The 25,426-nt window shown below is 39.3% G+C and overlaps 1 protein-coding gene across 1 annotated transcript in view; it reads right to left on the bottom strand.

Annotated features, from left to right (window-relative positions):
* The window catches only part of myo3a (myosin IIIA), a 65,640-nt gene that overhangs the window by 14,527 nt on the left and 25,687 nt on the right, over positions 1-25,426 (bottom strand). Inside the window, 21 exon segments of the mRNA XM_054622582.1 lie at positions 27-138; positions 258-463; positions 1,158-1,238; positions 3,605-3,678; positions 4,584-4,713; positions 4,829-4,917; positions 5,164-5,317; positions 7,578-7,725; positions 8,900-9,110; positions 9,493-9,619; positions 10,898-11,012; positions 11,145-11,243; positions 12,673-12,875; positions 13,308-13,391; positions 13,701-13,805; positions 14,146-14,262; positions 14,790-14,886; positions 16,281-16,436; positions 16,587-16,652; positions 20,177-20,322; positions 22,652-22,728. Of these exon segments, the coding sequence (XP_054478557.1) occupies positions 27-138; positions 258-463; positions 1,158-1,238; positions 3,605-3,678; positions 4,584-4,713; positions 4,829-4,917; positions 5,164-5,317; positions 7,578-7,725; positions 8,900-9,110; positions 9,493-9,619; positions 10,898-11,012; positions 11,145-11,243; positions 12,673-12,875; positions 13,308-13,391; positions 13,701-13,805; positions 14,146-14,262; positions 14,790-14,886; positions 16,281-16,436; positions 16,587-16,652; positions 20,177-20,322; positions 22,652-22,728 (2,597 nt within the window).

Below are 25,426 nucleotides of genomic sequence, written 5' to 3'. Positions count from 1 at the left end.
TGCAAACAGTACTCTCAGTTACTCACCTTGGTCTTCCCCATTGCCCAGTTCTCCAGCTTGGCTTTCTCCAGTATTGCGGCACATGTTTCCTGAGTCACAGCCGGCTCCTCGTGAGCGTGGAAAGCCACGATGTAATACCTGTAACAGTTAGAGTAATCAGCTGGAACACCAATACATCACACACTTCTTTCCATTTGATACAACAATATCTGTTCCCTTCTGATTCAGCCCAGGTTAATGAAGTGAAGCCCGCTGACCTCTTTATGAAGTTGGCAAACAGGATGCGGTGAGAGTAGCCCTGCCGTCTGATCTTGGCGGTCTCCAGGACGCCGGTGTATCTCAGCTGAACCAGGACCTTCTCCCGGTCAAACTTGTTGGCTTGGCGGTCGTTGTTCGGTTTGATACAGCGAACAAAGTGAGGCTGACCCGCCACCATCTTGGACAGAAGGTCCATCAGAGAATACTAGAAAGAGAATAAGAAGAGTGCAGTGTTGGAATGTGACTAAGAATACATTTCAGGTACTTGTACTTAACTTGAGTATTTCCTTCTTATGCAACGTATTCCTTATACAGCACTACATCTCAGAGGTACTTTGATCTTTACTACATTTGTTTGACCTTTTTTTTTTTCTTTCCTGTCCAGAGAAAATCTTTTTTTCCACAAATTTGGGGTTATACATTGCTGATAAACTGAAGGATTAAGTTTCCTTTATGTGTTGAGGAAATACTCCTACTTCTTAAGCTAAATAAACTAATTAAAAATGCATGAAAACTTTTTAGATATTCGTGGTTCTCACACAACAGCGACGCTGCAAAAGTGCAGTATTGATACTTTTAATAATAATAATAATTATAATATTCAAAATAATAATAATCATACTACTATGATTAATAATAATATTAGTATATATAAACAAATATTTAACATTATTTAAATAAAAATATCAAATATTATCATAATATATATTTAAAAAAATACATTACATGACTTAAATAAATGATCTGAATACTTACACTGAAACACATAAAGCAACTTTATTAAGCGTTTGTGTAACAATGTTGGTAATAAAAATAGAGAAAGCGGTCTACAACATATCTGCAAAAAGAAAGACCTTTAAACATAAATTTGAAGATATTATAGTGATTAAGAAACCTACTCTGAAGTAGGAGGCCACAGTCTGTGTTCTCATGTTGGTGGTTTCTCTCGGGTGGTAAGGCGTGTCTGCAGGTTCACCCGGCTGAACAAACGGACACAAAGATTGTCAGAAATCACAAATAATTCATGATGAACTGTATCTTTCTCTACAGACTTAAAGCTCTACACACAACTTCATGAGATGCAAGGGAACATTTTAGTACAGAAGCCAAGCTTAGGGTCGTGCTTGAGCACAAGAAGACGAAATGAGGACGCTGACCTAGAGTCAATGTACACTATTAAGAACTGGGTCAGCTGAGGAACACCTGTAGGTGAGTCACGTCTTTAAATGTGGGTAATATTTTAAGCTTTTTATCCTCCTTTTAAAAATTACCAATCACCGTTTGCTTTTGTACTTTGTCATCAAGAGTCACAGGAAGCAAGCATTTTTTTTCAGGGACGAGTTTTAAATCCAGAGAAGGCTGCAAAAGAAGCGCAAAAATGCATAAACAAAAAAAAAAATCAAGTTTACTATCTGTATAAATACAAGTCAGCTAACGCTATTGCTTCAAAAAGAGTGTCAAATTCAAAATCAAACTGAAACAATTTGCTTAAAAACTGCTCTTATCAACTATGTGCTTATTTAAAAGTACAGTATTTGCTCTCATAAAGACAACACAGAATACTAAATAAATATAAATAAATAAATCACACATATAAATGTTTTAACCTGCACATATTTGGTAACGTTTGAACAAGCTCCACATCTAATTCTCAGCACTATTACCCCGGGGGGAAATCAGTTTATAGCAAGCCATCAGCCCGATACTGTTTCGAACGCTCATTGTGCCTCCTAAGAGCGAATCCTTTGATGAGCTTTTTTCTCTAACATATGCAGATGAATGGAAATAGATTCAAGAACTCATCAAACACTGTTCATTATGGGAGCTACTCTCGATTGCTTTTAGGTGAGCAAATTGCCTCAAGCCTTACATGTGGCAGTGCAATCGTATACCAACAGAGTTTAAGCAAATTGACTAAAGAAAGGTCTTATTTGCCCGTTGGCAACAATCGGACTGATTATTGAATGCTTTAAATGCAAAAAGTTTTAATACTTTCTTAAGGAATAGTTTTAAGGGGAGACACCTGAGGCAAAACATTTTAGAGGAAAGAAAACATCTTAAATACACATTTAGGTATTTATTTTTTAAAAATTGTCTATTTGTGTCTGTAGATTTCTCCTTAATTTACTAAAAGTTAGCATTAGATAATGCTTAATTTGCATATTTAAACATACAGTTTCAACAAACTTTTCTAAAAACATGCAGAAAATCAGTTGTTTATGGCTGTTGACAGCATTTCCTGATATATGGAGTAAAAAACAAACAAACTGTAAACAATAACTTTGAACCTGGAAGACATTTAATAAGAGATTGCCTCGTTTGCATTTTTAAACATAACATTTCAGAAAATTTTAAAATAAAAAAAGATCTAAGTAATCTAAGTAATCAACTAAGGATGTTTTTTGCGATATATATTCGTTTTTTTTTTTTTTTTACCCTTTTCACCTGTAGTGTCTCCCCTTAAAACTTTGATTCACAGTCATTTAACTAAATGTAGTTATCAGCATGAGGCCTGGTGCTATAAACAGACAATCCACTGCAGCCATGGATATGAAAGAAGGCTGGTAACACAACATATACTTCTACATTCAGAGGGATTAATGAAGATGTAGAAGTGTTTATGCATTAAGAATTCTACAGGTTGCACACATGCTTGAGCACAATGACGTACACACATATACATTATACATATAGTGAAAATTAGGGTAAGGGTGGGTTTATTTTTTGCATTTTTTGCATTTTGGGAATAAAGTCGAAATATGTTGAGAATAAAGACAAAATGTCATGAATAAATAAAATATAAAAAAACAACTTCCCTTCACGCATATACTGAAATTTCAACATTATTCTCAAAATGCTAAATAAAAATGCCTTGGCCTCCATAAAAAATAGCTTTTTCTGCATAAACTGTAAAAAATGATGCACGATATACACAGGATTTAGCTATCGCTGACTCTAATCGATACACAAACCACTAAGTTTGTATCTATATGTACATTTAAAGGAGATCTAAAGTGAGTAAGGGTGTCTGCGCTGGTAAAATAACACCTACACTTAAACAGAAACTATATGGAAATATGCTGATTACCTCGGTGAAAGAGAAAGAATTGTATAAGGTTAGCACCCCCATCTGTTACGAAAGAAATGCAGAGACAGAGATGTGGAGAAAAAAGAGACAGAAAAAGGTTAGAATAGAAGAAGCTGTAATTACAGTAGAGATGAAAAAACACTGAAAAGACAAAGAGAGGCTGAAGCTGTTTCTCTGGTAGTGGGAAAAAAATAGATTGAACAACATTTCAGGGGGAGTTCTTGATGAAGGAGATAATGTAGACGGGGCTGTAAGTACCTTGGCGAAGGTGATGGTGCGTGTCGGGGTCCGCATTGTGTTTATGCCTTTACCCTTGGTGTGGGCAAGGTTGCCTGTGATATTAACAAAGAGAGGATGAGGGTCAGAGAGTTATACATGGAGGATTCATCCACAGGAACAGGGCTGCATAGCTTTATCAAATGGAATAAATTAATGGGGTTATTATTAGCAGTAAATTGTCCTTTTAGACTTAACACTGTAAACAATGAAACTGTTTATTAAACTTCAATAAATGAAATCCATGGGAGTTCGATGTTTTTCTTTTAATATGAGTTACTTCTAGGAATGAAGTGCTTGATACGACAGCTTTAAGACTACTTTTGAAAGAGTGATTATGTGATTATTGCCTTTGTGATTCGATTATGACAGAGCGTGTAGCCTGCTCTGCCAACAAAAGGACGTTCTTGCTGCCAAGGCCAGCTCATTACAACAAAAGTCTGGCAGTCGGGAGAGGAAAGCCTCCCTAAAATAGGTCACAATAGCCTGTTATTTTACTTTAAGTAGGTATTTAGTGCTGCTAAACCGTTTAAATGAAAGGTTGCAGCAAACAAGCTTGATCTCCTATTCTTCTTGTTACTTCCTCGTAGCACTTATTGCATTCGTATTAGTTGCTGCACTTACTGTATTCGTATCAGTTCGCTGCACTTATTGAATTCGTATTCGTTTACTGCACTTATCCTATTCGTAGTAGTTTGTAGCACTTATTATATTCGTATTAGTCTGTTGCAATTATTGTTTTCGTAGTAATTTGCCTCTGCACTATACTTTTGCTCTGGTTTATGCTTTTAGATGCTTGTTTAAGAAAGGAGATGCACTTGTGACTTCTGGTGACTAGTAGTTCTCTTGAATACCTATGTTGAATACACTTCCTGTAAGTTGCTTTGGATAAAAGCGTCTGCTAAATGACTGTAATGTAATGTAATGTAATGTAATGTAAATGGACTTCTTTCCTCTTTACCCGTTTTGGTGAGAGGATGGGTGACGAGTTTGCGAGTGAGCTCGTTTTCCGACGACCTCAGCAGCAGGACGATGTCGGCCGGTAGCGTGTCTCTGTTCTTGGCCAAGAAGCCTGCGGTGCTGTAGATCACCTTTGAGAGTTCGGTAGAGAGGGAGGATACTTATGTGAAGGCCAACGCACATCGAGTAGCGTCAGTTTAAGATAAAACTTCTGTGCTTTAATTGTTCGAGTCAAATATCAGCTACCTTTCCAGCGTAGTGGTGAATGCCAAAGCCAAGGTCAACCCTCTTTGGTCTCCAGAAGCTTTTGGTCTTCAGGTTATCTTCGAATTTCTCTAAAATGTCCAATAATACAAAGGTTAATCATCCCATCAAACCGCCTAATATATGATCTCTGAAGTTATTAAGTACACTATATCTCGTAATGACTTATCTAAAAGTGATTATAGACCTCTCACTATCAATTACATCCTTTTCTCTGAGGCTTTACTCTGAAGAACGCTTCTCAGTCAACATTTCACAGACAAATAAAAGGTTGTAACCAGTGAATCCACCTGAATAACCAGCTGAGGACCACTCACCTACGAGGGTCTGGTCGGTGGCCTGTGGGAAGCGGCTCTCCTCGTCCAGGAGTGAGAGCATCCCCATGGGCTTCTGCAGGAACAGATCCAGGAGGGGCCGGTTGTCCTCGTACTCAATCATCCGAGCGTCCACCTCCTCGTTCAGGTACTCATCCTGGACACAAAGGACATTGGATAGTTGAGCGTCTTTGTTTTTACAAGGCGATCTCCTGGTTTTTACTTTTTTATGGTGGCTGTAGTGGCCAATTGTCCGAAAATCCAAAAACAAACTTAAATCAAAGGGCCACTGACGCACCATGGGTGTGTGGTTTACGCAGGCTAAGAGGTTATTAATGTCCAAACAGAATTCCGTGTTGCTGATGATTTATTTGGTCAAAACAAATAAGGCAAATGAACAAAAGAACAAAGGGAATCCTGTCGCTGACTCTCATGCGCTGGTAAAAAACTATAGGCCCACCCCGGTGCATGCTGGTCCTATACCTGCCTACTCCTATATGTAACAGCAGGTGCCCACAGTGTTACCCAATTCAAAACAAATGACCAAACCCAAACTGAGTATACTAAACAACAACAAAAACATTATTAAACTAAACGAATGACCATCAATAGAAAAGCTATCTTAATAAATCAAACAATCTAACCTAAATAAGCAAACATCTAGAATAGTTAAACATTACTTATGCATAAAATAACTAAATACTAATGTCCTATAAATAGCTCCTACAGTGGCCTTCAATTGTCTAAGGTGGCCAGGATTCATTTTAAGGTTCTTGTCTTTTACACATAGAGCCCTGCACCAGGATACACCAGTAGGTCACTTAGGTCACCTGACCAGTGATTACTGGTTGTCTGTCAAGGATGTTGGATCTGTTGTGCAGAAGTGATAAAAGAAAAGTCTCTCTGCTGCACAGATGAAATGACAGACCAGCATTCTGGAGTCAGGATATCTTTGTCTTGATCTGTGGTTTAATTTTTGACTCTTAGGTTGACAAGTAATGAGAATTTATTTGTGTATTTATTTGTACTCTGTACTTAGTTGTACATCAACCTGTGTGGTGTATCTACTGTTGCTTTTATTATAAGGATCATATTTCTCCTTTTACTGTCATTTTTATTATAGTTCTATTTTATCCACCACGACCAATATTATTGGAATTAGTCCTATTTATATTATTATTATAGCTGTGTTCTCATTATTGTTGTTGCTGTACCCCTCTCTTTCTCTCTCTGTCTCTTAACCCAACCGGTTCTGCCCAACGTTTCTACCGATAAAGGGGTCGCCCCCAGTGCTTGCTCATGGGGAAATACTGGGTCTCTGTAAATCATATAACAGGTCTAAACCTGCTCTATATGAAAAGTGTCTTGAGATAACTTCTGTTATGATTTGTCGATAAATAAATATATTGAACCGCACCAAAGTTAAATTAAAATGAACTAAATGTTGGCTTGTGAAAACCACCTTAGAAACATAATTTATTTTATGTTCTTTTTATTATTTTTATTTCATGTAAGAGTAAGAGAGACATCTGACATCATAAACTGTCTATCAGACAAACAATAAAAAGCCAAAATGAATGCCAGAATGCGTTTCCCTCTCCTTGTATTAAACATAGTGACACACTCCCCTTCCCCCCTTCAGAATAATCTGGTCTGGAGGGCAAACAGAGCTGAATCAGTCAACCTGATCACATCAGGTTCGCTGATTCTCAGAGCTCCTCGTGTGACTCAGCAACATTACTAGAGACTTCTATTCAGACAAGAAAAGGACAGAATGGGAACAAACAACTTGAAATCAGCGTGCTTATTCCAGCGTGATGCTCCCACTGTGAGGTAAAGGAATCAGGAAATCTTCAGGCATGAAGATTTGGACTGTATGTGACCGCATGTGTTGAGCTATATGAAAATATTTAGGTAAATCTGCTCCATTAGGTGAAGCTCATTAACACCATAGCCCTCTGCATTCCCCTGTGCTCTGTATATATGGTGGCAGTATAGGACAAATGTATTTCTGGGCCTGGTGCCAACAATACCCAAGAGTGAGATTTAGTCAGACGCCAACTGTCTTCAACTCCTAATTGACCCTCGTTGAGGATGATTTATAGCTCCTCTCCATGGGTGAGACCAAATCATTTAACATTAGCAAACCATTCTCTGCACCCCGAAGGCAAAACACACCCATAAGAGTGCACAAAGGGAGAATCGCGGACCTCATTCTCCCGTAAATAAAGACAGCAGCATATTTTACCCCTTGCCGTCTCTCTTAAAGCGCGGAGTGACAAATGATGTCATGTTATCACTATTTGGATGGAAATGAGGTGGTGCCAAGGTGAGAAATACATGCAAAGTGCTTTTCCAGGAGGGACTCGAGCATTCAGAAAGCGTTTAGGGTTAGGGTTACTGATCCAAGTCTTTACCTGTTCCCAAGCGAATATGTGCTGGTTGAAGTAAAACTGGATCTGCTCGTTGGCGATGTTGATGCAGAGCTGCTCGAAAGAGTTCTTCTTGAAGTTCTCAAAACCAAAGATGTCCAGGATGCCGATGTTCAAGCCCTTTTCTTCCTCTCTGGAGGTGAGAAGAAGGAAAAGTCACTTCATTTAAATGAATTATAAAAGCCTGGTTTCATTCTACTGCAGTCTGGCAGATTCAGAATACTACATCAAGTTATATTAGCCGGCAAAAAACATTGGTTAAACACAATACACATGCACCAATTAATCTTATTTATGTCCATCCACTTTATATAAAATCACAATTTGTCTACACCAGCAGTGGTTTCCAACTTCTAAGCACCTAACCACTCAAAATAAAGCATTTTCTATCACGGCTTATTGTCTCAGGTTGCATATTACGAATAGATCTATCTGAATATGTTTAAGAAGTAAAAAAAAAAATGAATAAAACTAAAACTAGAGCAAAGTCGAAATAAAGCTAATTTGAGGTTGCAAAATATATATTTTTTAACTTTTAGCTAAATGCTGATTTCAGCTGGCTATAATGGTCACAATGACAATACTAACATGCTAATGTATAGCAACTATAATGTTTAATCCATCACCATCTTAATATAGCTCTTTAACATGCTAATATTTGACAAATTACCTCTTAATACACAGTACAGTTGTGGCTAATGGGGATGTCATTAGTTTGTCAGGGTATTGGACAAAAATAAAATTCAAGGATAAAACTGTAGTTTTGTAATGCTAACTAATAAATAATGAACTTAGTTGATATATGATATATAATATTACCAATAGACTGCAGAGCCAGAAGCACTATCAAAAAAACTACAGTAACCTACAAACTGGATGTTATCTGAAGTTTCACTTTAAAGTCTGAGGAGGAGCATAAAGGGGTTTGTTTCTCCTCAAAAATAAAATGAAACACAAGAGGAACAGTTGTCAAGACATTTAAATCAAAACCACAAAATTCAACCTGCTGGTGGCCCTGGAGAAAATGTCAGGGGATCACCAAAATCACAAGGATCAATCCTCACAGGACCATGAATATCTGTATAAAACATAATCGTAATCTAATAGCTGTTAAGATATTTCAATCAGGACCAAAAAGGAACTGATTGGAATGCCATCCTCATAGATGCTGGCTAAAAAACATTAGTTTTTCTGTTTTCAAAATCTGGCAACGACCACATTTATTTTTTATTTAACTTTTTCATCCGTAAAAACTTCCTGAGAGATGACCTCATTCTGCATTCATGATTTTCATCTCCTGATCTCACCCTAGGTGGCTGTCGGGTCTCAGCAGTGCATTGATGCGGTTGACGATCCAGCTGAAGAGGCGTCCGTAGAGAGCCTTGCCCATGGCGTCCCTCACCTCCGCCGCCTTCTCCACCGTGTTGGGCCTGACAATCGTCTCCCCGCGGGCCACAACACAGTGGGAGGTCAGGGCTTCCTGGAGCTCGTCTGGGCGGATACACAGCAGGGACGCCACTGAGGGGACATCACATAAGGAATGGGATGAAAGTTAAGATTTCTGAAGTAGAATAAATGCAATAAAAAACATGCAGGGTGTGAAAATGTGCAAGTGACGAAGAACACTGCTGCTTATAAATCACATCAAATAAACTTCATCTACACAGCTCTGTTAATTACCAGTCGGCAAAGATGTCTAAATTTAGAAAATATATTACTGAAGGGATACAATGTCCTGAAAAAATCTAACCATTGCAGATGTGTGCTTGGTAATGATGGCTCTTTAGCTCCTCTACACTGATGGATAATCTATTTCAGAATAATGGAGAGGAGCGTAGGAGTAAAGGAGAGGATATTCAGACTCAGGTTTGGTTTCATGTCTCTCTCTCTTTCCTCTCACCGTTCTCCAGGACGGCAACGTTGGAGATGTCGCTCTTGTCTGTTTGGTGCTCCGATGCAACCGGAGAGAACTCGATGTCGCCGGAGTTGAGGATGGCAGCTAGAGTGCTGTAAACACTGCCCAGCTCCTGCAGAAGTGATTGACAGTGATTTACAGGAGAATAAACACAGAGTTTAGGAGACAGTATGATATTAGGCCAATATCAAATTACATCTGGTACAACCTCATGTACTGGTATATGTAATCAAACAGAGACTGTAATGTACTGTACTGTATTATTACCTTAAAAAACACAGAAGTACTTGTTATTTTAGAGATTTTTTAGACAGTTATGCTAAAGTTATTGTTGGTGTCCACAAGTCCCGTTTATCAATTTCAGTGAGCTTAATTTTTTTTGCTAGCATCTCATAAACTTACCTGTCCATTAATGGGCAGATATAAGGGGTATATTTTTTGATAACTCCTGCACATTAGTCCTTATTAGTATCTTAAATTAGTAATTTGTACACTCAAATGGAAATTCATGCTCCAGTGTTGTTGCACGTGTGTGTTATGAACGTTAATGGTTAAGAGGACTTCCACTTATTTTTATTTCAATCCAAGCACTGTAATATGTAGTCCATTATATTAAAATTGGACAATCAAATGTCCTTTTGCACATAGGATGTGCATCTTTACAGCCACAATTACAGGGGTTTGTTTGGAAGAAATAGACAAGCTGGTAAACTAGCATGAGCTATGTTAGCCTCTAAAAGCTCAACAGACAAAAAAAATAGTGCATTTTAAAAATTTTATTGAGAAAAAGTGGTTTGAGATGTTAAAATAAGATGACTGAGCACAAAATATCAACAATAGTAAGTTTGGAAAGACCAAAATACAGTTTTCATTCATCTGAGAGTCCTGACACATGCAAGAAGAAGTCTCCTAAAGCCCAGTTACTGTTTGAATCATTTCAAAATAGATAACCTTTCCTCATAGATCATCTTCAAGCACACTCTGTGATTTCATGCAAGACAAGACGTTCTATAGGAGAGAAAGGTTGTTCCTCCAGTGCTGCCAAGTGATTACAGGATAAGTACTATTGACGTGCAGATCCCAGAGGCAATCAGTTCTTTGGGCCTCATTAGCCTCCACAACGCCAACAGCTGACTGCCTAAATGTGCCTGTAGGGTCATGATCCATCACAAGCCATATAGTGGATTTTAAGAACAACTAATACACTAGTTTCAAATGGAATGCATTTATTTTAGAGCTAACTGGTAAGAATAATTGCTGCCATGTTTTCTTTTAGTTATAAACTGACTTTTATACATTACATATATAATACTAAGAGTGTGAGAGAAAGTATTCTGTATGAATGTTAGGATCAAGGTTATAGCCAGTGATTAATGCAGTAGTTTTTTACCTCCAGGGTGAATCCGATGACTTTGAAACACTGCTCCACTGCATCGAACTGCTCCTTGTAGAAGGTGTTGCTCACTATGTCAGGCCCTAATTTAATGTGCTCGTTCAGCAGATACCTGCAGATCAACAAAAAAAGGAAACACAAAGATCGGGACTGTGGGTCTCGGGGAAAGTGGGAAGTTTGCAGTGTGAGAAGGAAAATATGAAAAAAATGTTTTAGGAGAAGGGCTGAGGAATGTCAAACCTACTTAGGTGTTTTGCTGTCGGAGAGCTTGTAGTGGGCTAGTTTCTTCCTGTCAGCCAGGCCGGCGTAAATGTAGTAGAAGATGTGGAAGTTCCTCTCCCCTCTGTGGAGACACACAAAGATGTAGTTTGGAAACTCAGCTCTTAAAAGCTCAAGGCATGTGATGTAAGCCATGTTACTCTTTGGAAGAATGCCACTCTTGTTTTGCAAATATAAGACAATATTTAAGAAATGCTAAAAGCTAAAAAGCACATAGACAGTATTTACTGATATTCACCAATGTTTTCCTATTTGGGATTTATAATCCAATCTACGCACACAAGAGCAGACTTCTGCACATTTGAATGCTGACAGATTGCTTCTACAGTTGTATAATGTTATAAAGTACATATTATATAAATTCAAATAATATTTTTATCCATCCATCCATCATCTGTAACCGCTTATCCTATTCAGGGTCGCTGGGACTGGAACTGATCTGAGCTGACATTGGACGAAGGCAATATTTTTATCATTTAGAATGTTTCAAATAATTATTTTCTGTATTTGACAACGCCTTATTCAATAATTAAACACTACACTAACACTACAATTCACATCATTTTTTTTATTGGGAAGCATGCCATCCATAAATTAGTGGCTAATCATCCCATGCATCTTTTTTTGTGTTATTTTATATTAACATCTGACGCTTATATATAAGCGTATTATGTAATAACATATGACAGTTTGTTTCCATTTTTGTATGTTTACACGGATTAAGACCTTTTTTACGAGGACAATGGGATTTATCATTATAAGAACAATTCTGCAGTTTAAGAACACGTCGTGAATCTGACATAGACTTTTCTTCTGAACTTTCTCAAGAACAAATTGAAGAAAAAACTTGGATATTGGCGAATACAACCTATATGGACAACTTTTAACTACATTTTGTTAGTGTACAGGCTCCACAGTACTCAGCAAGTGAAAACAGAAATACAATGTCTGCTGAAGCTCTGCTCAGCATGAATTCACCTTTTGCTATTTCCCCCTAAATTGGTACCAAATAACAGGCAACAGGGAACTGTAGCTACACACAATGCTCGCAGCCAAATCAAACCCTCTGAACTGTGTGTCTGTTTTCTACTGAAATACTGGAGTCTGCCTTTGAAGCTCCACTAAGAACACTTGCAAGACCACAATCTTTGATCAAACAGGAAATAAGCTAGCCCTTCCACTTGACCCAGTCCACTCCCCAGACACACGATAAGAAGAAAAGATGGAGTGACTGAAGTGCAGGCTGAAGGCAAATGCCACCGCTTTCAAATGGAGAAGTCGAGGTGTAAAGAACAGAGAGACAGAGTCTATTACACGCTGAACTCGGGCCAGCAGGCAGAAAAATAACCTTCTGGGAAATGTTTTTTTCAGAAAACGCACAGCGACATGATTTGAATTTATATGAATGAATGTCAAAGGAAGTTTAGAAACAGTGAGGTCGCTTACATTACACAAACAGACAAAAAGAAAAAAGGGGAGTTAGTGATATTTACACTGCCTGGTGGATGACCCTGGATTTCTCCAGCAGGTACTCGGATATCTGCGCTCCGACCACCGTTCCTCCGCAGGTGAACTTCATCTCCAGGTACTTGCCGAAGCGGCTGGAGTTGTCATTGATGACGGTGCAGGCGTTTCCAAACGCTTCCACCAGACTGTTGACCAGCAGGATCTTCTCCTGGAGCGTCTGATTATTGGCCTGAATGAAACATTATTCCGGATAAGCAAATGGGAAATGAATACAGTGGAAGTGATAATCATATTGTCACAGAAATGCATTCCTGCCATGTGGCTTTTTCTATTCATGCTATTTCCATCCAAAGTGACATTGCCACTGATTATTTCGGCTGTGAAAGGAGTCAATTGAAAGGGAACTTTCTTTTCAGCTGGGTTGCTCATCATGACTGGCATCAGCTGAAACCTCAAATCAACTTATCATAGGATGTTCAAATTGCCTAAAATGCGTTTTATTTAGCTCACATTCGTATTCACAGCGTGTTGGAGATGAGCAGGTTCCCGGTTCAGGATTCACATTTGTTGCAAACTGTCAAACTATTTTGGCAAAAAGATGCTCATTATTTATCACATGGGAAGCGCATTAGTGTTGGTCTTTATGTTTTTTATGACTCACCTTTCCAAGAACTGTCAGCTGCTGTACCAACAGATGAGCACCCTCTGTTTTCCCAGCTCCACTTTCCCCGCTGATCACAACACACTGCACACAGGAAATCACAGAGATTCTAAATAAAAATATGTTTTAATAAATAATAACATAAAGATGCTACTCATATTTATTGACCTACACCTCAATACTTATACTACCACTATTACTTTAACTCTATTAAACCAGATAATCATGTTTTTTTTATGTGACACTAAATGCTACAACGACAAAATTACATTTGACTGCGTTTGTGCAGATGGTTAACTCAAAGACAACACTGGATTCATTGAAACAAGTTGAGTTAAAAGTAAATATGTAGCACTCAGGATGCTATAAAATAATTATTGAGCACTACATTACCTGGTCTGTATTATATGACACCATGGACTGGTAGGCGATATCAGCCACGGCGAAGATGTGTGGCTGGTTAGCTGTACGCTTGGCTCCGATGTACATCTTGGTGTACTATGAAGAAGAGAGGGTAGAGAATCTAAAATATGCATATGAATGTAGAGGATAACATAGTGTAGATATCGTGTGGGAGAAAATAAACTAGCTATTTTGCACTACAACCAAATGGACGTCTGTCTTTACAACACATTTTTGTTTTGTTCTGGGAGGAGAGGAGGAAAAGCAGTTAAAGAAAAACATGACTGAGAGGAAAATACAGTCAGTGTTTGTGTGCAGGTGAGGCCAGACAGGATGCAGCAGACTGAAGAGCTGCAGAGGCAGTAATGAGACGTGCTCGGCTACATTCAGTGCATTATTGAGCACAGGTATGTTAAGGAAAAACACAGAAACAGACCTGAGGAGTGTAAATCTCCATCTTATGGAAAGGATTGACGGCGATGAGGATGTCTCCCACATACGTGTAGATCTGATCTCGTCCATAGCGATTCTGCAGCTGCTCTGTGACAGTGTTCTAAAAAAAAATAAAAGAATTCATACAACAGTTATTAAATGTTTAGTAAACAAATTCACATTGTCAGAAGCATATTATTATAGATAACAAGCAGTACTTTAGCTTATGCCCCGACTCAAGTCGAGGCCTCTAACATCTGTTACGTCAATGTATTATCTTCATGTCACACGGTGATTAATTCTCTTTTATTCTCGCTGCCAGGACAGGTACATCAACAACAGCAGGGCAGCACTGCCTCCCTCGTACCAGCAGAGCTCCTCATCTTGAGGGATGGGTGGAAATATCCGCTGGCAACTGAGACTGATTGTTTCATTCAATGTGTCAATGCAACGCTCAGATGTGATAAATTGCTCTTAATGTTTTTCGTGCAAAAGATGCTGCAGTGCATTTATTACTAACAGCCTAGGTGATCGGGGTAAAAAACATTTTAAAAAGTGGGGCTCTTGGATTGTGTCTTTATAAAGACTCTATTGCACATTAGCATACCTTGGATGCAATCATCACTGCTTTATCTTACACAATCTCACCTCATCAAGAACTTCGAGGGTGGCGAGGTCGTCCACCTCATCTGGGTCGGTCTGTGTCTTCATGTGGCCTCCTCTTTTAGTGTGGATGCGTTCATGCCTACAACTCACAGAACCCACAACCAGCTTTCACTGAGCAATGTATGCAATGTATAGATGACACTCGAAGTAATCTAAATGCACTGCATTAGGAGCACATAATGCCAGTGGTATTTGCTCAGTCAGAAAGGTACATGTTTACACTTAAAACAAACCCTAAACAATGTAAATACTAACAAAGCTATGACTACATAAATATCTAAATGTGAATATAATACTATATAGCATTAATGCTAAATCATGGCGCCCATCAGTGTGCAATTTCCATTTCCGCTGCCAGACTCCAACTGTTGGTTTCACCAGGTGTAGGCGGCCAGAAGTTGACTGAAATAAACTTAAACTATGTCTTATTAAATGATAAATCTTCCTTTTTAATCCCATTTTATAACAGCCATAAGTATCTATCTTTGTGCACTGCAAAACATCAACAGACCAGACCATTTATTTAAGTATATTGACTTTTACAGACTCTGCATAGTAGGGAAATTGTAGATGGAAGCCTCCATAATTTTAAAGATTTAAAGGGAGAATTTGACATATTTTTGTGTGCATGTCCAATCAGTGCTGATGATAAATGTAGTAAATTGAACCAATTAATTTCTCTGTGCATTCTACAGTACATTGACCAAGAACGCTGCTCGCGTTTTGTATGAGCGCTGAACGTTGGTGAGGTTTGGAGCTCATCGGCTGCTGTAGTTGGTTTACAGCAAATATCACAACCTCAGTGACACTACAGCATCAAATGACAGGAGGATACACAAAGACAAGGTTGTAAAAAAAAGGGGGGCAGGTTGGAAGCATGAAACCAATCTAAAAATCAGCCCATGTAGTTGACTTCAAACAACAAGCTCTTACTGAACAAAACGAAAAGCTAATTACCATCTACTCCTACAGTGGCGTAAAGGTCACATAGGCATCGGTTACCTGTCATTACTGTCTGTGCTTCTGTCTGTCTTTCCATGATGGCTTGAATGACAGAAATGGGATTAACATTTCACGACCGTACGGGCAACACACACTTCCTGGGCGAGCAGCATTTTGACTCATGTGACACAAACTGTGCAGCCTGCAACTGGAGTAAATGCTGGAGCAGGATTGAGTCGTTGTTTATGCTGGAGTGACAGGGCTTGTAAAACATCCAGCAAGGAGGGTAATTTGGATTATACTGTCTGCAAAAAACTAAGCTGCAGCCTACCATAAAAAACCCCCGCTGACAGGAAGGCTTGCAGAGTGTTAGTTTTTCTTGGGTTTTAAAACAAAATCTATCAAAACACTTTATGTTGAGTATTCTGTTCATACTGCCAGACAAATAGGAGAAGTGAGACTCTAAATGTCACAAATACACATAGAGATTTTGGAAAAGAAACATACATATGACTACAGTTAAGACAGTACCTTGTTTTATCAATGACTCCAATTTGTTGGTTGAGATCAATGAGTTCAATCAATTGTTTCTGCAGTATTTTCTCTCTGCCAACACTCTTTTTGATGAACACATGCTGGAGGAGGTCTAGCACATTTGGTCTCAGCTCAAAGTCCTTAATCAGACATCTGAGGGAAGGAAGAAGAAAAGCATAGAGGAGGAGGTAGAGTGCAATGATTTTTTTGTATTTATATTCAAAGTGCGCCTGGTTCTGTATCATCAGTGAAAATATTTATTATTCACAGAGGCGAAACAAACACAAAGGCATCCGCACTCACTTGCAGATGAAGTCATTAAAGTCGTCGGACCAGAGCTCCGGCTGGTGGAGAGTAGGCGCAGGATTTCTGTTAAAGGGGAGGGAATGGAAAAAAGATAAATGGAAAGATAAGACGAGATGGGATTTACGCAGGCGGGCCGGAGAACAAAAGGCCGAGGCACAGACTGGAACGACGGAGTGAAATCTTAACTATTCATCATCGAGGACATCCAGAGGCGTTTTCTAAGGTGGCATGAGGCACTAACAAATACCGCTCCACCTGTGCAGCTGGGTGGTTGAGACGGCTGATTTTATAAGATAAGATAAGATAAGATAATCCTTTATTAGTCCCGCAGCGGGGAAATTTGCAACATTTATAACATAAAAAGCAAAAGTCAGTAACACCTGCTGTCACATACAAAGCCAGATCTTAAAAGCTTTAGGTCTTCTCCTGTAAAACTCTCATTCAAACAGACACACGCCGTTAAGAGGTCAAGCCTCACAGCCGCCGAACAACTGAGCTAATTGCTGTAATTCCACATTCTGCTTTTCGAGTACCTTTTTACAAGAGGGCTCCTGGCAAACCGTGAGGAAGTCAATGTTGCCTGCTAATGTACGGGGGCCTCTTTCACGTTGGCTCTGACAGCAATAAATTGGTCTAATGAGAGGACACGCATCTCCTGTTTATCACACAGCGCGCCCAAATGTAGACGGCAAATGCATGAGGCAGAGTCTGCTCTGCTAAATCTGTGACTATTAAAGTGTTTTTCTTATCCGGATAACAAAAACTTAAATTACAACTATTTAGAGTTTTGAATTCCCTGGATACGAATATGAGGATGTATTGTACAGAAGAGAGCTCTCATGTTTATACACCTCTTACTGAAGTTAACTTTGTATTTGCCCACTGTGTCCCTTAATAAATTCACTCTGTAGAGTATGTGAGGCAAATTCAAATCTTCTCTTTTGCACATAATGAGGGATAAAAGCTTAAACCTTTACACGTGTGCATAATTAGAAGAGCACTTTTCATCTCTAACCTGCTCCAGAGTCTGATGCCTTGAGCAGGGATTTGACTTCTGCTCATAGGGTTTCATTACAATCCTTCCCAGTCTCTCTCACAAGTCGAGAGCCTTAATTTATTTGGACTTTTTTCCCTTGTAAGATCTTTCTCTTTGTGAGTTTAGGTCTAAATGGTAAATGTCCAAAAGAATATATAGGTATATATATATCTGTTGTTGAATGTACAATGTGGACATGTTGTATGATATACTATGTGGACATAATACTATGTATATATATATATATATATATAAAAGACATGTTGTATATCCACATACATTGGACATAAATGTTTTATATAAAGTAACAATTGATGTTGGTTTTAAATGTGTTATTGAAAGATGTATGATGTAAAAAAGTGTTTTGTAGTAATGGGTTAAATGTTCTACTTGCAAACTAACGAAATAACTAAACTCAGCAAAATCCCAGCTAAGTAGCTATCTAAGGCTACTAGCAATTTTCTAACTTGCCTCTATTTTGTTTATTACCAAATCCCAGCTAACTAGCCAACTCACTTGTTTATTTCTAAGTGGTGAAAAAATGTTTTGCACCAAATCTCAGCTAACTAGCGAACATAAAAGCTTACTATCTAATTTGCCTGCTAAATGTTGGCCTGGATCCTGCTCACTACATCTTTACATAGAAAATACTTGTTTGCTGCTGTATTAATGTTCAGAAATGCAGCTTTTTTTAAATGTTTCAATGGCGAGCAGTGTTTTTTTCAACCCTAGCTATATGCCCTGTGTATATGCAGTCTACTACTATGGTTAAAACAAACAGCAACACTGTATGGAATTGTATTTCACTGTACCGGTGTATATTGTGTTGTATTGTGTCTAGCCTTTGAATACAATATGATAAAGAAACTAGACCGTAAACAGCAGCACTAAGGGATGCATTCAGGCATTGTAGAAAACAACAAAAAGTGGGTTGTCCTTGATGATCCTCTGTTTCTATTTGGCAGTGTTTATCCTAAATTAAATAAGACTGGGTGCGTTTGAATCGATGCCCTCAGCGTGGCTTTTTCCAAGACGACTGCATAACGAATGAAACCCAGAGCCGAGGGAGGAGGGAAGTGAGAAAAGTGTGAACAGACAGCCTGAAGCTCTGGCTGCAGCAGTCACATAGATTCTGAGGAAGCTGTGTGATGTCTCCTGTGGAGCGCGATCCCCAGAGCAAACACAAAGGACAGCTATGTCACAGGAGCTGTCGGATGTGTGGGTCACATGTGTGTGTGTGTGTGTGTGTAGGAGTACACGGTTTCAGGGCAGTGATGGACAAAGTGCTGCACAGGTAGGATGACGGTGTCTGTAAGTGCCTATGCAGCTCTCACTCTGGAATCAGGAGATGGTAAACAATTACTTTTCACCTTCAGCGCCAGAAAACGCACAGATTAGGAAGAGGTGGCTGTGCTCTCAGCTTCCAAACACAATTTGAATGGGAATATTGGTTTATGGATAAGCCGCTGCGGGCAAGAAAAAAAAGCCATTTGGAAATGAAAAGAGTTCTTTGTCTAGTGACAGTCTATATAGAGAAGAAAATCACTGTTTTGGGGCGAGGAAGGTGACTTTTCTGCACCGCAGTATTGCAGCAATACTCATTCTCTACATTATTACGTTCTGCATAAGTGCAGTGGATAAAACATCAACTTGTTTTAGATCTGCTTTAGAAGAAAAAGGTTGCATAATTTTAAAGCATTGGCTTTTTTCAGGGCTTTACAAAACAGCAGAAGCAGAGGTACTTGTATCCATTTCATGCGACTTTGAACTTCTACTCCAATACATTTTGGAGGCAATTATTTCTCTTTGTACTCCATTTATACATTTATGTGGCAACTTTAATTACTTTCAGATTGTTAACAAAAGATATAAATAAACAAACAAACTGTGGTAATTGTTATAGATCAAGTTACAAACAAGTATAAAGCAACTGAAATTGGTTTCACCTTAACCAGCTGCAACATTAATGACGGTTACACATTAATGCATCACTGTTTTATTGTTTAGTGTTTGAAAAATACTCTATTTTCTATTCTATTCTATTCTATTCTATTCTATTCTATTCTATATTTGTTAGTTGCTTTCTGGACCTCGGCACAAAAACGTGTCACTCCATATTTTAATGTTTATTTTTGTGACAAAAAAATGTGATCTGATCATTTTAATCAAGTAATTTAATATAATAATCTTTTATTTTCTGAAATGGATCATTCTGAGTGATGAGTTATTTTACTTTTGAAACTTTTTTGTTTTTCAGATAATGTTTGGGGCATTTCTGCTTCGCTGGATGATGAGAGGGACGGACAGAAAAGGCACAGGATAGAGGAGGTGATGACATGCAGCAAAAAGGCTGTCATTAGGGGGTCACCACGGTCATGTGCATCAGAGTGAGAAAATCTGGATGTCAAAGGGACAAAAACACTCTGTCATTAATCTTTTGCCATAACAAAGTCATTCAGTAAAACATAAATAAAGTCCATTATTTGTGAATCAAACTCACAGCCCCCTGATAACGATGGCAGAGAGTTGCGTAGGTGTGATTGATGCTCACCTGGGTATTTTGAAGAGAGCTCTCATTGGGTGGAGTTCAGAGAGGGGGGGGTCTCCATCTCCAAGCTCTATGGCGGTGATCCCGAGGGACCAGACATCACAACGAGCATCGTAGGTCGAGTCCAGCTGCTGCTCACATGCTATCACCTACAGCGGACAGACGGGTAGAGGACGAAGTCAGTAAAATACACAACATATTGGAACAGAATTAATATAATATGCTTCTAAGCAGTTTTAAGAAAATCTCTCTTTATCCCTAAAAAAACAAAAGACAGTATATTCACGTATTGTTAGTGATTGCCATTCCAAACAAACACATACGAGAGCAAAATCATCAAAGAAACCCAATAAACAGTGAAACAGAGCTCAGCCAAAGCTGCAGTCTCATCATCATCTGCTGTGGGCGATGTGGTGTTCACAAACACACACAAACACACACACACACACACACACACACTCTCACAGTCTATCATCAATGTCCTCAGGGCAACATGGAGCCCAATCAACAATAGCGATCATCTCTGAGTGGGAGGCATGTGTGCACACACACACACACACACACACACACACACACACACACACACACACACACACACACACACACACACACACACACACACACACACACACACACACACACACACACACACACACACACACACACACACAAATATTTTCAATTGTCTGAAATCAATATAATTTGTATTCCAAATCCCCAATAGGCATGTACTTATGTAAACAGACAAATGATTAACAGACCGCTAATAATAAGACATCCTGAAACACAAATGTACACACACACACACACACACACACACACACACACACACACACACACACACACACACACACACACACACACACACACACACACACACACACACACACACACACACACACACACACACACGAACACTTCTTCATGGAAAACGCAACAACTACAGTCATACCTCTACATAACAATCTCAAGAAAAAATAATCTATTTTAAATCAGCCCTCATGGAGACTATTTTGCAAAAAGATATAGCTACAAAATACCCCAAAAAGTCAAATATAAACTCTCAACACAGCCTGAAACATCTGTCAATAAAGTCAATAAAAATAAAGCTCAACCAAGATGTATAACATTGTGAAGACTTACCCCACAACTCAAACGAACACAACCAGATCTTCTTGAGAACGTAGGTAAAAATAATTTCTGCAAAAAGTTTTTACAGACTATAGTCTGTTTTCTAAAGTCGATCCTTGTTTACAAATCTTACTCCTGACATCAATAAACCTTCCGACCAAATACTTTCAAGTTCCGAGAGTCAACACGACAAACATTTTACACAAATGAGATTAAAATCCTTGAGTCCTGACCGAACACGTCATGCATACACTGATACACAATTTGCACGGCATGCAAACCTCATGTAAAAATGTCCATTTTGATTTGAAGGGAATATGCAAGGTTCGTCTGTGCAGGGCAAATCAGTGAACAACATCCACTCTGGGGAGGAAACACATTTCAAACTAGGGGAGTACAACTTTACTCCTCTCATCAGAGGTTGCTAATGTTTTATCTTTATCCATTTTTGTTATTCTATGTATTCTTCTTTGTCATTACCCACAATACAACCTGGTTGGCCAACAGTTTGGTCAGACACTTGGGTGTGTTACGCTATTAGCAGTTAATCTAGACTCAAGCAGAGATGAGAAGCGGATCACAGAGGTCTGGTGAGCTCTCTTCTCTGTAACTCCACACCCACAATTTATCAGACTCAACTTTTTTCAAATAGAACATACGTTCTCCTTAAGACCTGTTAACTTGCTATGTAAAGAGGCACACTGCTTCCTGCACTGGCAATAAACAATGTTAATGGATGTAAATATGTGCATCAGAATCTTCCGCTTTGTGCTTTTGATTCTTGGCTTCTGTGCTCGACCATTTGAAAAAGCACAAGATAAGAAACAACACACAGGAACGCTTACTCTTTTTGTAAGTCGCTTTGGATTAAAGCGTCTGCTAAATGACTGTAATGTAATGTAATGTAACTTTAGCTGCTTCCCTCTTTTGTATGATTGTAAGTATGAAAACATTCCCAAACGGAAGCAAACTTTGAAAAGAGAAGACAACGTTCGGTCTCACAATAAAAACTCCAGTCAGATGAACCAAGAACCTCAAGGTGTAAGACCCCTTTATATAACCTGTTACACAACACAGGAGGAAGTTATCTACCATAAAGAGTAGAGCACACAGGGATGTGAGGGGATCATTTCCTGATGTAACCATGTCTGTGACTATGAACTGCTAGAGCATTGAGCTGTTATTAGACAGGAAGCGAATGGATGGAGGCCGTCCGTTCCATTCCATTTTTGTATTTGACAGTGTTATCTCTCTGATGATTATTAACTGTGGCCCACTGGGATCTGCTCCAGGCTAATGTAGTGGAAAGAAGACGAGGCTGTGGGAGTGGGTTTTTTTCCACCGTACCTCCGGAGCCATCCAGAAGGGGGTTCCCACGGAGGTGTTCCTCCTCAGACGGGTATTTGTCAGCTGGGCTGAAACACCTGCAGGGAAGACGATACACACTTTAGCCTCTCGCTCTCAGGACGTGCACTCAGCTGGGATAATTTGCACTATCTCAGTTACTTTTCCCCACAAACATCCGACTGTCTGGTAAAAGTGATGATCTGTGAAGAGGGAAACAGCGAACATTAAACAGCGGGGGTGCTGCTCAACTGATACGTTTCTGAATGGAACTCCGAGCTCCCTCGTTTCCCACCGATAGAGCCGTCACTAAAGTGACAAGGAGGAAAGAACAAAACGCACACACATGCACAGAGAGACATCAAGGCCCTTTTTTCTGTCCGCCTTCAAATGATAGATTGCTTTGAATTACAAATTCTTATGTGACTGCAGGAGATTTTGCCGGGCATTTCAAGAACAACATTTGAATACAATTCAGCTGTAAACAGGCTTTGGCAGCCGGAGACATTTCACCGTCTCTCAGAACAAGATATTATGAACTAGCTTATGTTAGCTTTATCGTACGTATATATATAAATAGGACAAAGTCATGTGTTCAACAACCAAGTCAGAGATAAATTCAGCATAAATGAGACTGCAGAGACAGGGCTTGCGTGTCCTTATGTGTGTGTGTGTGTGTGTGTGTGTGTGTGTGTGTGTGTTATTGTGTCGTACAAAGCCTGACAATGAACATGCTGACCCACAATCGTGAGTTCAGTCCAGTCCGGACAAATCAGCGTTATGCCACACTGTAATGTTTCCCAGGGCTGGCTCAGCTGAAGCAGCAACCGGGACAAAAGCAGAGCCTCGAGACAACAGCGGCGACCAACGAACAAAAGGTGATCCACTGATGCACGACATGCCTTGTAGAGCATGTCGGGTATTGTTCTATGCAAAGCTGAATCCCAATTTCTGCAAAAATCGAACTCTGGTTTTCTGCAGAACCATTTTTTAAGCACAAAACTGAGAACATGATGCACCAGTTCTGTTGAAAACATGACACGTGTGCAGACGTGTGCACGGTTTACACAACATAAATGGATTTCTAAAAGCTCCTTCTGTGCATCCACTTTTTTGACGGCTTCACTACTGTCCGTGCAGTACAGTCATAGAGTGCTGCTCTGCTGCTGCCGGTGGGTTAAAAAGCTGGTAGGGGTGGAGATGAGCAATGCAGCGGAAAAACTGTTCTGTGACAAAACATCTAAAGGGATTAGAAACATGTGCAGGAGGGGATATATATGCATGAGGCTGCACAAACAGGGACGCTACAAAACCACTAAACAGACACACTTTAGAGAGAACAAACCCATAGTCCGACACACACGTCCACTACGATATACGGAAGGTATATGAGCGTGTGACGATACAGAAACACAAAGAGACCCCTATCAAAGCTCTCACAGACCCTCTCTTTCCACTACATTAGCCCGGATTGGAGCCTGGTGGGCCACACTTAATAATCATCACAGTGATAACGCCGTCAATTAGAATATTTATGAGCGCCTCTCATTCTTCCACTGCCTTTTATTTTTTGGGGTCCATCTTTTTGCTATTTCGTTTCTTTGCTGGTGATGATTCACTGCGGGGGCTTTATCTCCTCAGCTGCTTAGTGTAGCGTGCACCCCCCCTCCACGTGAAAATCATTAATCCCAGCGTGACGCAGTGCCGACGTGCAGCATGGAGGGAGGTGTGAGTCGCCGTTTTCGTCACTCTTGCAAGTTTTTTTTTTTATACACGCCGAGCTATTTCTAAACTGCTGCTCCTGTTTTGTTTTTCCCTTTTCCTGATGGCATAGACAATATCTGATAGAAAAAATGACATTCGTCAGCAATGTTAGGGCTTGCAAAAAAAGCTGTATCAAAAGATGTTATGCTCATTTTTGTGCCTCCTCCAGAAAGTCCACTATTTGTCCTTTGTGCATACTTCCAGACTCTAAAGTCTGCAAAGACTTAATTGGGAGATAACAGGACAGGAGACCACGTCTTATCTGCTCAGTTCACTGCAACCGTCGTCTCAGATGGATGACATGACATTTACTTGGTGTCACGGAAAGCAGAAATATTCAGATTTTCCCATTTAAATGCAAGTCACATATGTGTTGCATAACTGATGTTCAAATCAAAACTCCAGCCCAAATCTTACTTATTTGAGCTAAATGTAAACATCCACTTGCTCACACTGACAACGCTAACAAGCCAATGTTTAACAGGTATGTCATATTTTGTTCACCATCTAAGTTTATTGCATAGCCTGCTCTTTCTTATTTTACACTTCATCCAAACATGCATTTGTTTTGAACAGCGTGCAGAAAGATAAGAGCTGTTAAATATGCGAACATGGAAGCTGAAACTTAGTTGTGGTCGATTGTACGATCGCTTCACAGCAATAACTCTAAGGCTATCAAAATGAATGCAGCAATGATTTATTGGTGGTAATGCAACCACTTTTAATGTAATTACTTCCCATCTGGTTTCCAGGAGCTTCTCTATAAACAACATGGTGAAACTTGGCAATGTTTGTATGTCATAAATATCTTCTCAGGCACAAAAACATTGATACTGCACCGTTCTATTTTAGAGATTAATTTCATATTTAGCCAGAGATAAAAATACTTGCTAAGATGCTATAAAGCAAAACAATATGTGCGATATCTAGAATGTACCTGAAACTGTAATGAAAGAGAAAGTTTGTACTCATTCTGCAACTCTACTGATTCCTTTTTACGAGATTTTCTTTTAT

This window comes from Anoplopoma fimbria, chromosome 21 (assembly GCF_027596085.1).
Source record: "Anoplopoma fimbria isolate UVic2021 breed Golden Eagle Sablefish chromosome 21, Afim_UVic_2022, whole genome shotgun sequence".
Lineage (NCBI taxonomy): Eukaryota > Metazoa > Chordata > Actinopteri > Perciformes > Anoplopomatidae > Anoplopoma > Anoplopoma fimbria.
Note: the sequence above shows the minus strand (reverse complement) of the source record. Positions and strands in the feature narration are given on the sequence as shown.